The sequence below is a fragment of the Chiloscyllium punctatum genome, chromosome 11 (assembly GCF_047496795.1).
Source record: "Chiloscyllium punctatum isolate Juve2018m chromosome 11, sChiPun1.3, whole genome shotgun sequence".
Lineage (NCBI taxonomy): Eukaryota > Metazoa > Chordata > Chondrichthyes > Orectolobiformes > Hemiscylliidae > Chiloscyllium > Chiloscyllium punctatum.
In genome coordinates, this window is record NC_092749.1 from 9397016 (window position 1) to 9413058 (window position 16043).

Below are 16043 nucleotides of genomic sequence, written 5' to 3' on the forward strand. Positions count from 1 at the left end.
GAAAATTGATGTTTCGGGTATAAGCCCTTCATCAGACTCTTCCTGGTCTGGTCTATATGTGACTCCACATCTATAGTAATGGAGTTGACTCTTAACTGCCCTGTGGACCCTTAGGGATGGGGCAACAAGTGCTGACCTGGAGAGTGACACCCGTATCCATGAATGAAAAGGAAACTAACACCAAGTTCAAACCGCATCCACAGTTCCTGAGAGAAGTGTTGTCTTTCACAGACTCACAAATAAGTACAAGGACAGAGAGATTAAAAAAAATTAACTGTACATCAGCCTTGACAACACACCAACAAAATCACTTGCCGCATCAGTTGAATCCAAAACATTTCTCAGGAACTGAAATTTCTCATTTCCAAAGTACAAAGTTAAACAAAACAAGCGAGAAAGTGCTGTGTGTCGCTTGCTGAGACACAGCCCGACAGTGCAGAAACTCTTGAATACGGTCGCTCAGCTCATCATGTGGCCTCACTGAGTTTCAGACTCCAGGCCCATTGACACGGCAGTTGGTTGATGTTGACTCTGGGTAGTAGCACCAGCAGACCCTGCTCTCCAAACTTCTCCCATTGCAGACGCTCGGGGTATCCAATGAGGGTTACCTTATTCATAAAATAAATTCAATATTAAACAACAATTTAAAATAATGCACATGTATAAACCGTCCCGATGGTAAGGATTGAGCTTTTGTCTGTTATCACTCGACCTTTCTTCTGCTCTCTCTCCATAGCCAGATCTAACCCACAGTACAGCAAACCTTTTATTAACCAGCACATTTTTACGGATGCACAACAGAAAGCATTCTCTCTGAATATAACACTGTGGGCTCATAGAGTCATACAGCCCTTCAGTCCAACCAGTCCATGCCGACCCATAATCCCAAATTAAACAAGTCCCACCTGCCTGCTCCTGGTCCATATCCCTCCAAACCTTTCCTTTTCATGTACTTATCCAAATGTCTTTAAAATAGTGTAATTGTACCCACATCCACTGGAAGTTCATTCCACACGCAAACCACCCACTGTATATAAAAAAAATTGCCACCTCATGTCGTTTGTAAATCTTTCTCCTCTCACTTTAAAAGTCTGCCCCCAAAATTTGAAAGTCCCCCAGCCTGGGGAAATGATACCAATAATTAAATCTATACCTATGGTAACTGCTCATCCCAAGAAACTGAAGAGGGTTGTGAACACAGCCCAGTCCATCACACAAACTAGCCGTCCATCCATTGACTCCATCTACACTTCCCACTGCCTCGGGAAAGCAGCCAACATTATAAAGACCCCTCCCATCCCAGTCATAATCTCTTCCACCCTCTTCCATTGGGCAGAGATACAAAAGCTTAGACACACAAGAACAGATTCAAGAACAGCTTCTTCCCCACTGTTATTAGACTTCTGAATGAACCTCTCAAATTAAATTTTATGCTGCTCTCGTTTTCTGTGCACCTTCTCTGCAGCCGTTGCATTGTATCCCTTGCTCTGTTCTATTATCCTAATGCACTTTGTATGGTATGATCTACCTGTACTGCATGCAATACAAAACTTTTCACTGTACTTAGGTACATGTGACAATAATAAATCAAAGCAAATTAAATCGAGGGGACCAGGAATGTGCCGGATGATCGAATATTCTGGGTAATCAAGAGGTGCACATTACGTTTGTAAGCACACACACTAAATAATAAAAATGTAACGCAGGGGCAATACACATCACAGGTAAACTTAATTTACAGCATAAATTACTTAAATAATAATGAAACTTTGTCTTAAATAAAACTTACCAGCAGAGAGCCGTTTCATTCCTACCCTGACCATTCAGGCATTACTGCAGATTGCTGTATTTGAGGAGATATTAACTCAAAATTGAATCAACTCTTGATATTTCATGAGGCCATTTAATTGAACAACAAGTATATTTGGGCAGCACAGTGGCTCAGTGGTTAGCACTGCTGCCTCATAGCGTTAGGGACCCGGGTTCGGTTCCAGCCTCGGGCGACTGTCTGTGTGGAGTTTGCACATTCTGCCTGTGTCTGTGTGGGTTTCCTCCCATGGTCCAAAGATGTGCAGGTCAGATGAATTGGCCACGCTAAATTGCCCATAGTGTTAGGTGCATTAGTCAGAGGGAAATGGGTCTGGGTAGGTTACTCTTCAGAGGGTCGGTGTGGACTGGTTGTGCCAAAGGGCCTGTTTCCACACTGTAGGGAATCTAATCTAACCTTACACTGAGGTGAATAAACTTTAATCAGCTTGGGCCATAGGGCCTGTCTCTGTGTTGTAGGACTCTATGACTCTAAAAGCTATCCTAATTGGACGGTATATTCAAGGCTGAGGTAGATTTTTAACTCGTTGAAGGAACCAAGACAAATGGTGACAAAGCAGGAAAGGAGCTGAGGGTTATCAGGTCTCATTGAATGGATGAGCAGACTCAATGGGCTGAATGGCCTGCTTCTGTGCCTATGTCATATGGTCAGAATACTGCAGTAAACCTTGTGGTATTTGAGGTACATAATTTTGCCGGTTTATGGAAGGTGCAGCAGGTGCTGGTTAAAACAATGTTTGCTGTACCATGACCATCAGCAGGAGGCGAGGCAAGAACTGGGTCCTGCATTCACTCAGACCAGAAAGGTGACCAAGACCCACTCTGCTCATTCTAACTTGACCCACACTGATCCTCCAGCCGGATGAACCAACTAAATCGCCAAGGAATATGAATTGCGATGGAAATATACATTGTGCATGTATATTACAGCCTGTAGCAGCTGTCACTTATTCCCATCACATGGCCACGCATGAATTCCCACCCCTCACTGCCGGTCAATGGTGGGAGGATTGACCAGTTGACAGTGCACCTGTGTGACCACGTTATGGACGCACCGACCTGGACTGAGGCTCAAACCCGCAACCTCTGGCTCAGAGGCAGGGACACTACCCACTGTACCACAAAGGCTTCTAACACACCCTTGTCTGTTATTCAATGATTCAAACCTTTGTTTCTCCAGCTGTAACATGGGGAGCTCCAAGGACCAGCATTCCTAGTTTTGGCCAGGTGAGGAATATTGCATAAACCACCCCTTTCTCCACTCCAGCTGTGTACCTGGAAAAACATAATAAATTCTCAGAAGATAAAATGTTTTCAATAATTGACAAACAGCATTGGCACCGTCACACTTTCAGAATGGAAATGAGGGCCTGGTTAGTGAGTGAATGAGGCGGCCAAAGGCATTAGTGTAAATGGGATTGGGGAGCTATGTAGAGTGAGATAATGTATGAGGTATGGTCTCAATGAACGGTGGAACAGGTTTGTGTGGCTAAGCTCTCTCCTCCTGTTCCAATGGGGTGGTAGTGGCTCAGTGGTTAGCACTGCTGCCTCACAGCGCCAGGGACCTGGGTTCGATTCCAGCCTCAGGCAACTGTCTATGTGGAGTTTGCACATTCTCTCCGTGTCTGCGTGGGTTTCCTCTGGGTGCTCCAGTTTCCTCCCACAATCCAAAGATGTGCAGGCTCGGTGGAAATTGCCTACAGTATACAGGAACGCATAGGCTGGGTGCATTAGTCAGAGGAAATGTAGAGTAATATGATAGGGGAATGGGTCTGGGTGGGATACTCTTTTGGAGGGTTGATGTGGACATGTTGGGCCAAATGGCCTGTTTCCACACTATGGGGATTCTACGATGAGAAATAAGCAGATCAAAATGCTGGCAAAGAGGAATGTTTGACATTCAAGAGGTCAGAATGGGGCCCCTGGTTTAACAACTCTGAGAAGACAGCAGTTCCAATAGTGCAGCACTCCCTCAGGATTGCACTGGAGAGTCACTGTGCTCCAGTCTCCGGAGGGGACCTTGATAAAGAGACCTTGTGACAGCGGAGGGGTGGACTGTTACCTATTGAGGAATAGAGGCAGGGTGTTTGCAGAGTGGAGAGATAAATTTATCTTCATTTATCTCTCCACTCTGCAGGCACCCTGCCTCTATTCCTGATGAAGGGCTTTTGCCCGAAACTTCAATTTTCCTGCTCCTTGGATGCTGCCTGACCTGCTGTGCTTTTCCAGCACCACTCTGATCTAGACTCTGGTTTCCAGCATCTGCAGTCATTGTTTTTACCTGTTACCTATTGAGCCATGGCTGATAGCAATGTGTGAACATCAGAACAGAGGAACCAGGAGCAGGAGTAGGCTATCTGGCTCCTTGAGCCTGCTCAGCCATTCAATAAGATCATGGCTGACCTCTGATACACTCCTGTCTATCACATTTGGTCTCAAATTTCAGAACAATGGAGAGCTTCTCGAATAGAAGGTAAAGGGCATGTATTGCTGAGGCTGTACAAGGCTCTGTTCAGACCCCTTCTGGAATATTGTGAGCAGCTTTGGGCCCCGTATCTAAGGAAGGATGGGTTGGCATTGGAGACAGTCCAGAGGAGGTTTACAAGAATAATTTCAGGGACGATGGGCTTGTCATATGAGGAACGGTTGAAGACTCTGCGTCTGTTCTCGATGGAGTTTAGAAAGATGAAGGGCGGAATCTGATTGAAACTTACAGAGTACTGAGTCACCTAGACGGAGTGGACTGTGGAGAAGATGATTCCCTCGTAGGAGAGGCTAGGACACAAGGAGAAGAGCCTCAGGTGAAGGGACGAACTGAAATGAAGAGGGTGGTAACTCTGTGGAACTCGTTGTTGCAGAGGGCTGTGGAGGCCAGGTTATTGAGTGTATTTAAGAGAGAGATAGATAGGTTCTTGATTCGTAAGGGGATCAAGGGTTAGAGGGAGAAGGAAGGAGAATAGGGTTGAGAAATACATTAGGGGCCATGATTGAATGGTGGAGCAGATTTGATGGACTGAATGGCCTAATTTCTGCTTCTATATTTTATGGCTTTACAGTCTCTCCATCATTAACAAAACGTCAACAGAGGGAAAATCTGACGGTCTCTTGCATAAACACAACAGCTACATTTCTTGTGGGAACTAGGGTTGGGGTGTGGGGGGCTAAATTTTACACCTGTGTGTCACAGGCAGTCTGTCTAATACAGAAACTGTCTCCACTCATCTCCAATTCTTCTTAGCCAACAGTGGGAAACAGAACATGTGCATGTTACACCTGACGGAACAGGTTTAACCTTTTCAGAGAGTCTCAGACAGGAAGCCCTTTTTTTGCAGAGGTGCCCTGTATCCTCTTGGATATGGTCCTGGGATACCTTTCACGGGGCTCCAGTGCCCTTTGGGAGGGGTAAGGTGTACTTTGAGATTGTCTCAAGGGGAGTGGACACGCAAGTGCACAAACTCAATTAAAACTGTCAATCACATTATCACTGTCAAAAGCAACTGAGAAGCTGCTACAAATACAAAAAATGTTGGAAATCACAGCATCCATGGACAGGATGTGGGACAAGCTAACGTTTCAAGTCTCAAAGATTCTTCGTCAGAGTTGGTAGGCATTAGAAGCTCCCACCCTTTAAATATTGAAAAATAAACTCTCTTGAACATTAAAAGCAAAAGCTGCTATTTCTCTCTGTCTGTTCACAGAAGCACAGGGAGTACCATCATAAGATTCATATTGTAGGTCTGATTTCACAACCTTGCATTATCACAGTTGGCTGCCCGTAACTCACAAGTTTGCTCCAAGTCATGATTAATGCTTTGAAGTGGGACTATAAATTCCAATGTGTGTGTTTTTAAGAGATTAGCAAAAAGTAACTGCATGAATTGATTTTGTTCAATCAATTGGAAATTTAAAAAAATAATAAATTCTTCAATGGACAATTAGAACTTTACTTCATCTTATTTCAGCATGAACCCTGAGGCCTAGTCCTGATGTGGAGGTGCCGGTGTTGGCCTGGGGTGTACAAGGTCAGAAGTCACATGACACCAGGTTATAGTCCAACAGGTTTATTTGAAATCACAAGCTTTCAGAGCGCTGTCCCTTCATCAGGTGAAGTTCATCTGACCCACTGACAGAGTAGCGCTCCAAAAGCTTGCCTGACAGTCACCTGAGGCTGGAATCGAACCCGTGTCCCTGGCGCTGTGAGGCAGCAGTGCTAACCACTAAGCCACTACCACCCCATTGGAACAGGAGGAGAGAGCTTAGCCACACAAACCTGTTCCACCGTTCATTGAGACCATACCTCATACATTATCTCACTCTACATAGCTCCCCAATCCCATTTACATCCTGGAAAAGCACAGTAGGTCAAGCAGCGTCCAAGGAGCAGGAGCAGCAGGGGTGGCACGGTGGCTCAGTGGTTAGCACTGCAGCTTCATGTGACTTCTATGACATGGTGTCATGTGACTTCTGACCTAATCATGATGGATATTGGCCACCCCAAGAATAAAACTTCCCACCTCTGCCCCCTAGAGGCCTTGTTTTTTTATAAACCTACCAGACTCCAGGAGTGATGGTATCATTCTGCACTCTCCAGGTCTTTGTACTGTATATTGCCTCGCCATTTACTTTCAGCCACTGCCCCATCTGCCTCAGCCTCTCCTCAAAGATAGGGAGTATCCGTCCATCATGAGTGGGGCCAATATTCATCAAGAGATTTCCTCCGCAGGAGATGGTCTCAACCAGGGTCTGGAATGAGTGAACGAAAGAATCAATGCTTCTCACAGACAAATCTTCCATAAATATTTTTCAGTCAAAGTGATATTTGTCTGGTTAGAATTCCTCGTTAATGTGTGATATCATGCAAACAAAGTTTACAGTTTCCCAGTCAGAGTAATTTAAGCTTTAATCCAGCTTTTAAAATACACGGTAGTCGAGAAGGGACCTGGAAGAATGCAGCAAGCCAGGCAGCATCAGAAGGTGGAGAGGTCGAAGTTTTGAGATTAACTCCTCTTCAGGACTGGGGGTGGGTGGAAGGGGAACATCAGAAAAAGGTGGGGTGAGTGGGGTTAAACAGCACACAAACAGGCCATTCGACCCAATCAGTGTATATCAGCTCAATGTAAGGTTTTCTCCCGGTACCTTCCCCTGCCATCGCAAGAAGTGCAAAACCTGAACCCACACCTCCCCCCCTCACCTCCGTCCAAGGCCCCAAAACATCCTTCCACATTCGACAGAAATTCACCTGTACTTCCACCAATGTCATCTACTGTATCTGTTGCACCCAATGCGGTCTCCTCTACATCGGGGGGACAGGACGAAAACTTGCAGAAGGTTTCAGAGAACATCTCTGGGACACCCGCACCAACCAACCCCATCACCCTGAGGCTGAACACTTTAACTCCCCCTCCCACTCCACCAAGGACCTCCTGGGCCTCCTCCATCACCACTCCTTAACCACCTGGAGGAAGAATGCCTCATCTTCCACCTTGAGACCCTGCAACCACACGGGATCGATGTGGATTTCAGCAGTTACCCATTTCCCCTCCCCCCACCTTATCCCAGTCCCAAGCCTCCAACTCGGCACCGCCCTCTTGACCTGTCCATCATCTTTCCCACCTATCCGCTCCACCCTCCTCTCCGACTGATCACCTTCATCTACCTCTCACATTCTCAGCTCCCTTTCCCCCATGCCCTCCTCCACCCCCCACCCCCCTCCCATTTATCTCTCAAGCCCGGCCAACAAGCCTCATTCCTGATGAAGGGTTTATGCATAAAATGTCGACTCTCCTGCTCTTCGGACGCTGCCTGACCTGCTGCGCTTTTCCAGCACCACACCCTGACTCTGACCTCCAGCATCTGCAGTCCTCACTTTCTCCCAGTGTGAGGTTTTGCCTCCCAGTGTGAGGATACTGTCACGCACTTTGGGATGTTTGTCCACATTAAAAGGTGCTACATAAATGCAGGCTGGTGCTTGTTCTTTGCTAATATTGCAAAATGGACTCATGGCAAATTGTTTCATTTTAATTTTTTCCTAAGAGCATATTTCATCATTTGTATTTTTATTGTTTTGTTGTAAGCAAAGTAAAGATGTCAATGGTCCCAGTGTAATCTCTCATGGTTGTAAACCTGTAACTGACCTGAAATGTAACCATTTTATTTACAGAAATACCTTCCTTACTGGGCAGCATATGATTGTATCAATTCTCATTTTGAACCCTATTGGTTGGCTTCTTCGTGATCTCCCATTGGTTTACAGATTCGCCAAAGAAACATGTTGGACCAATCCGAATGATCAGATATTGGTTAGGCTACAATGCAATCTTTGATCTCATTGGTTAGCAGCCCCATCAATGAAAGTGTCCCACCAATAAGTAATCCTATTACAGACGAATGACCCAAATAAAGATGCAGACATAGAGGAAAAGAAGGAATGGAAGAAAAGATAGGGAGACATATCAAGGGAGGGAGAGACAGATACCTGTATATAGCGAAAGAGAGATAGCAAGATGGAAGGACAGATAGTTATTAGATTAGATTCCTTACAGTGTGGAAACAGGCTCTTCGGCCCAACAAGTCCACACCGATCCTCCAAAGAGTAACCCACCCAGACTCATTTCCCTCTGACTAATGCACCTAACACTATGGGCAATTGGGCACAGCCAATTCACCCTGACCTGCACATCTTTGGACTGTGGGAGGAAACCAGAGCACCTGGAGGAAACCCACGCAGACACAGGGAGAATGTACAAACTCCACACTGACAGTTGCCTGAGGCTAGAATTGAACCTGGGACCCTGGTGCTGTGAGGCTGCAGTGCTAACCACTGAGCCACCGTGCCATCTCTGCTGCTCCTGCTCCTTGGAAGCTGCTTGATCTACTGTGTTTTTCCAGAACTACACTCTTTGACTCTGATCTCCAGCATCTGCGGTCCTCACTTTCTCACAGCACTTTACAAAAATAATGGTAAGGGAGAACAGCGACCAGGAAGCTTTCGGTTAGTTTTCCACAAAGATACACAGAGGTATTTCTGCTTTACCAGCTCCTCTGCTCCATTGCTCATACCAAAACCTGGAGAGGAGCTGACAAAACATTGCAGTCAGGCAGATTCCCCTCTAGGTCATCATCTTCACCCTGTCGGCTTTCACTCACACTGATGTGCAGGAGCGGGTGTGAGACTGGGGTGGGCAAAGTTAAAAATCACACACCAGGTTATAGTCTAACAGGTTTATTTGGAAGCACTAGCTTTTGGAGCGCTGCTCCTTCATTAGCTACCTCACAAAGGAGCAGCGCTCCGAAAGCTAGTGCTTCCAAATAAACCTGTTAGACTATAACCTGTTGTTGTGTGATTTTTAACTTTGTTCACTTTCACTGTTCAGGAAAAGACATTATTGCACACAATTAAGGGATATGGGTCAAAGGCAGTTATATGGGGTTAGGCCAATCAGCCATCATCTCATTGAATTAGACAGGCATGAGGCTGGAAGAACACAGCAAGCCAAGCAGCATCAGGAGCTGCAGAAATCGCCGTTTCAGGTGTAACCCTTCATTAGGACTGGATGTGAGTGGAGCTGTGTATAAAGGGGGTGGTGGGGGCAGGGTGGTGAGGTGGGGATAGGTGAAGACAGGTAGAGGGTACGACCTGGTTGGTCAATGGGAGGAATGAGTCCAGTTAGTGGCATGGAGCAGTGGAAGGGAGGGGGAGGGGCTGGGAAGGGAGTCAGGGAATGGGGAGGAAAGCTATTTGAAATGGAGGACTCAATGTTGTAGGGTGCCCAAGAGGAAGATATGGTGTTGTTCCTCCAGTAGGAGTTGTGGTTTGTTTTGGCAATGGAGGCGGCCAAGGATGGTTCTGTAGACCGGTTGGAAAAATGATGAATAGAAGGTGGTTAGACCGCTTTGACAAAGGGTCAGTTAGACTCGAATCGTCAGGTATTTTGTCTCCTTACAGATGCTGCCAGACCTGATGGGACTTTCCAGCATTTTCTCTTATGGTTTTGTAGGAAAGGGTGTGGGAAATGGGCGGTGACTGGGAGCCTCTGTGGACTCAGCTGCGATGCTCAGTGAGCCGTTTCCTAAGTTACGTTCGGTCTCCCCGATGTAGAGGAGGCCACATCGGGAGCACCTGATGCAGTAAACTAGGTTGGAGGAGAGGCAGGTGAACGTCTGTCCCATCTGGAAGGGCTGTTTGGTGCCCCGGATAGAGGGGAGGGGGGTGATGTACCGGCAGGTTTTGCAACTTTTACAGGCTCAAGGGGCTGAATGGCCTATTCCTGTTTCTATGTAACTCATAAAGTGCTCCGTAAACATGCTTTGCTTAGCTTGAAGGAGAGTGCACCCTTTAGAATCCACCCTTTAGAATCCACAATCTAAAAGAAAAGAGAAAAATAAATATGTGATCTTTACAACAGAGAGAGAGAATGACAGACAGCCAGAAAAAAAAGACTTGCATTTATATAGCACCTTTCACGACCACCAGACCTGGCAAGATGCATCCTAGGTAAATATGATCTTTTTGAAACGTAATCTTTTTTTCAATGTAGGAAAAGCTAAAGCCAGTTGGTGCACAGAAATCCCCACAGCCAGCAAGGTAACAATGATCAGATAACATTTCCATGGAGGAAAATACATCGGGAAAGGCACCAAGAGGATTCCCTGCAAAGTCATGGTGTGGGATCCTCACTGCAGGCACCACTGGGTTGGAAGACAGCACTTGTGACAGCGCAGCACTCTCTCACTGCACCTCAGTCCCAGAAGCACCTTCACTGATGGGCAGCCACCCTGCAGGTAAATTGGCCTCAGGACTCATCAGGCAGGCTACAGTGATGAGGAAGAGGGAAGCCAATCACAAGGTCAGAGTGAGGGGTGTTCTCCAGCAATTCTTGCCAATGTGGTGGTTGCTGAAGAGGCGGGGCAAAGGTCATAGGCCATGGCATCATCCAACGCCCCCAATTTAACCGCCCACTCCCATGGCTTCAGCCCATTCGCAGGCAGTGTGTGGAATTCCAACCAGAGACAGAGACAGCGCCAAGCTCAGAAGTACAGAGAGAGGCAGGCAGTATGCATATTACCTTCACCAGTTCTTCTATTGAAAGATAATCACTGAGTTTTGCGTCTCTTCGGTATCCCCAGGATTTCCGGTCTATGCTCATGCAATTCTCCCACTTATGAGCCAGCAGGTGGCCAGGATTATATCGATCAGTACAGGTGTAGTAACCACCATGCTTGCAGATTGTGTCATATCCCCAGCGGTCATTAGTTACAACTGTCTTCCCAACTGGGCTAGAACAACAACAATACAGGAGCAGAGTTAAATGAGGGGGGAGGACTGTGTCTAACAGCGAGGGGGCTGTGTCTAACAGTGAAGGAGGACTGTGTCTAACAGCGAGGGGGCTGTGTTGTGTTTGTTTACGTCTCAGACATTTTATAGACAGGATTCCTCACCCAGAAAGCAAAGGGAGCTGCATGTATACAGCAATAGTTACACCCAGAGCTGCGTTCGGGAGGGAGACTCAGCATTTTGACCCAGCAACAGTGAAGGAACAGTGATATGTTTCCAAATTATACAGCAGGTTCATGTCAGGCACAACAGGAAAACCATGGGATTGAGGGTGGAAAACGAGTGGAGTCAGAGGTGCGAAGGGATTAGAATTAGGTGGGGAAGAGTGTTTCCACTTGTTTTCCCTTCCTAACCTTGCCTGCTCCCTACTTTCTGGGGAAGCTATCTCCCAGTGGTATTCTGACCTGACTATTAACCCCGTGAGCCAGGAAATGTTCTATGAACCTGTGTTTGTATTCCACCACGGCAGACGGTGGAATTTGAAATCAATAAAAATCTGGAATTTAGAGTTGAACAATCAGCATGAAACCATTGTCTCTAGCTGGAATAACCTATTTAGTTCATTAATGTTCTTTAAGGAAGGAAACTGCTGTCCTTAAATCAGTCTGGCTTACAGAGGACTCCAGACCCACAGCAACATGGTTGACTCTTAACTACCCTCTGGGCAATTAGGGATGGATAATCCCTTGCTAACGACGCCCACATCCCATGAATGAATAGAAATTAAGGTGAGGATGGTTAGTGGTTCACCTACACAAACAGCTCAGTACCTGTGGTTATAGAGCCAATCCAGGAAACCAGTGCTGTTCCAGTAGGTATCGGGTGCACCTCCATCTCCATCAGACCAGAGAATTTCTGGCTGGTATTTGTTCACGATTTCATACAGCTCCGGTAAGCTCTTGGTTGTGGGGAACTTGTTGGTCGTGAACACATTGGCAGCATCTTCCAGGAAGTCTGGGTTAAACCATTCGAAGAGAGAATGGTACAGGCCAAATCTCAGCTTTGTCCGGTTTCTGACAGCATGGGCCAGCTCTCCAACGAGATCACAGTGAGGACCTGAGTCAACTGCATTCCAATTCCATGAGTACTTTGATCCCCACAGCGTAAAGCCTAAACAAATCACACAAACACCATCTCCTGAATGAAACATTAACACATTCTCCATCTCTGCGCCCAACCAATTTGCAACATTTTCAGATGGAGAATTGGGGTTATTCTCACTGAATCTTTCAATAAAGGCAAAACTGAGTGAATAAATAGTTAAGAAACCAAGGAAAGGAGTGTGTGGATTAATCATGAGATTTTAAAAGACAGCTGGGAGTTTGTGAGGAAGTGGTGTTCCTGAGGCCGAGTGATTGAAGTGACAACAATGTCAATATCCATGGTGACATTGGAGACACAAATGAAGGATGAAGATTGGAGGGATTTGAGAATATGGTGGGCAAATGTGATCATCAGTATTTGGATGTGCTGGGTTCACAGTCATTCGCCGGGGATAGAGAAAATGCCACACTTCCTTCTTTTGATTTCTACTTCCCTATAAACTTAAACAAACTCACGCACATGAGGAATCATCCAATATGAACATGAAGAAAGATTAGTCCTAATAATTTTTTGCAATAAATAAATTTTTATCTTAACTGCAAAAGGGATAACAGTCCTGATTGTTTAAAGAAAACGATTTTAAAAAGCTTGCTTTAGAATCACAGAATCTCTATAGTGTGGAAGAGGCCCTTCAGCCCAACAAGTCCACACTGACCCTCCGAACAGTATCCCGCCCAAACCCATTTCCTTTCCCTATTACTCTAGATTCACCCCTAACTCACACATCCTAGAACACTATAGGCAATTTAGCATGGCTAATTCACCCTGACCTGCACATCTTTGGACTGTGGAAGGAAACCGATGCACCTGGAGGAAACTTACGCAGACACAGGGAGAAAGTCCAACCTCACAGACTTAAGACATTCTACACTGACATACACACACATATACACTCTCTCACTCACAACCCCCCAACCCAGACACACACACACACACACACACACACACAAAGACCCGCATGCACACAAATACATAAACGTTTGTGGGGTGAATTTGTACTTGTAGAGTTACATTGTACTTTGCTCAAAAACTGCATGAATTCATGTAAAACTGTTTTCTCACTTTTTAGTTTACAATCAATCTAAACATTATGGCAAAGATAGCGAACACAGGGGGCGATCACCTTCAACATATTGTCTAGCAAACACCCATTGTTACAGTTAACCGGAGAATGCAACATTTTAAAAAAAAGGTTTTGTGATTTACACATGAAAGAAATGAAGCTATTATAGTATTCTAACAAATGAAAGCCTCGACAAACAATTAAGGTATTATTCAATGTATAATTTCAGTTACATCACACTGTAAACTTTTGCTATAAATTCGGTGTCTGACAATTGTGTCCTCCACAACCACCTGATGAAGGAGTGGCGCTCCAAGCTAGTGCTTCCAATTAAACCTGTTGGACTATAACCTGGTGTTGTGTGACTTTTAACTTTGTACACCCCAGTCCAACACCAGCATCTCCAAATCATGAAGGGCATGGATAGGGTCAATAGGCAAAGTCTTTTCCCTGGGGTCAAGTCATCCAGAACTAGAGGGCATCGCTTTAGGATGAGAGGGGAAAGATATAAAAGAGACCTGAGGGGCAACCTTTTCACACAGAGGGAGGTACGGGTATGGAATGAGCTGCCAGAGGAAGTGGTGGAGGCTGGTACAATTGCAACATTTAAGAGGCATTTGGATGGGTATATGAATAGGAAGGGTTTGGAGGGATATGGGCCGGGTGCTGGCAGGTGGGACTAGATGGGGTTGGGATATCTGGTTGGCATGGACGGGTTGGACCAAAAGGTCTGTTTCCATGCTGTACATCTCTATGACTCTACAAGGACTGAGAATGAATAAAGAAACCCACACTGGAATTATTCTTACTGACCAGAAGCCCAGCTCATACCTGCACCTTTAAAGTATTGAGCCATGTGTTACCTTCATGGTGTTTAGAAGTCAGAACAACATACTTGGCCCCTGAAGCACTCAGTAGTTCAGCCCATTCAGTTGCATTGAAGAAGGAAGCTGAGAACATGGGGGCAAAGTCTGCATAAGTAAATCCAGGAGGATAGTTTTTCTCCATAAACTCAACATAGGGTTTCAGTTTCTCTTTCTGCCAATAGTACCTAAAACAAAATACAAACAAATGAAAACCTTTAATCACTTCAGGCATTATAATTAATGTGCTGGTTTCCATTAACAAACGCTCTCAAAGGCAAATGAACTCCAACCAAAACAGGGCTGTAGTGAGTGACCTTTGACCAAAACTGGGCTATACTTGGGACCATTGACCAAGATCGGGCTATAGCAGGCATAGTTAGCTACCATTAACCAAGAACAGTCTAGGTAGTTACCATTGATCAAGACCTAGCTATTGTTAGTGACCATTAACTAAGACCAGGCTATAGTTAGTGACTGTTGACCAAGTCTGAGCTATAGTTAATGACCATTGACCTAGACTGAACTATACTTAGTGACCATTGACCAAGACCAAATTGTAGTTAATGGCCATCAACCCAGATCAGACTATAGCTAGTGATCATTGAACAAGACCACACTATAATTAGTGACCATCAACTGAGACCAGGCTATAGTTATTGACCATTGACCCAGATTGGGCTATAATTAGTGACCATCAACTAAGACCACACTTTAGTTACTGACCATGAACCAAGACTGGGTTATAGTTAGTGACCATCAACTGAGACCAGGCTATAGTTAGTGACCATCAACTAAGACCACACTTTAGTTACTGACCATCAACTGAGGCCAAACTATAGTTCTTCCGCTTCGGAACACTTCAACCCCAGGGCATCAATGTGGACTTCACCAGTTTCCTCATTTCCCCTCCCCCTTTACCCCAGTTCCGACCTTCCAGCTCAGCACCACCCTCATGACCTGTCCTACCTGCCAATCTCCCTTCCCACCTATCCACTCCACCCCTCCTCTCTGACCTATCAACTCCATCCACACTCCCATTCACCTATTGTACTCCTTGCTGCCTTCTCCCCAGCCCTATCCCACCCCCCATTTATCTCTCCACCCTGGAGGCTTCCTGCCTCTATTCCTGATGAAGGGCTTTTGCCCAAAACATTGATTTTCCTGCTCCTCAGATGCTGCCTGACCTGCTGTGCTTTTCCAGCACCACTCTGATCTAAACTTTTGTATAGTTAGTGACTATTAACCGAGACCAGGCAGTAGTTAGTGACCATCAACCGAGACCAGGCTATAGTTAGTGACCACTAAGCAAGACTGGACGACAATGTGTAAGCAGCAGAGAGTTCTGGACAATAACCAATAACTGCTAACCAGCTGGCGCTAGGGTAAGGAAATGCTAACTAATCCCAAGTTGGGGATGTTGTTGATTGACAGCTCAAACCCACGCGGGTTAGTTCCGCAAATCAAAAGACGAACACACAATGTCTGTAATGACCCGGGGAAGGGACAGGATATTGGAGAGAGATGTTTGTGAGGGGAGTAATTCCATCCACCCCCCACCCCCCACCCCCCCGAAGGAGCTGAGTACTCACCAGAACCACTCACTGCCGAAGCTGGGCACCGAGAAAACCCCCCAATGAATGAAGATGCCAAACTTGGCTTGGTCATACCAGGGGGGCAGGGGCCGAGAGTCAATGATGTCCCAGCTCGGAGCTGGCACAGACTGAGAGCTGGAGAGCAGTGAGAGCTGGAGCGAGAGGAGGCTATTCAGGCACCAGCTGCTGTACATCGCTGTACCCCGCCCAGCAGCTGCAGGCTGTCCAGACCAGGAAATACAAACCAGGAAGAAAAG

The 16043-nt window shown here is 46.0% G+C and overlaps 1 protein-coding gene across 1 annotated transcript; it reads right to left on the bottom strand.

Moving 5' to 3' along the window:
* Positions 1-260: 260 nt before the first annotated feature.
* On the bottom strand, positions 261-16043 carry fuca2 (alpha-L-fucosidase 2). The gene is made up of 7 exons (XM_072580263.1): positions 15784-16043; positions 14192-14379; positions 11932-12271; positions 10893-11103; positions 6380-6570; positions 2994-3102; positions 261-608 (listed from the first exon to the last, which is right to left on the bottom strand). The coding sequence occupies exons 1-7, from the start codon at positions 15978-15980 to the stop codon at positions 468-470; spliced, it is 1377 nt and encodes a 458-aa protein (XP_072436364.1). The 5' UTR covers positions 15981-16043; the 3' UTR covers positions 261-467.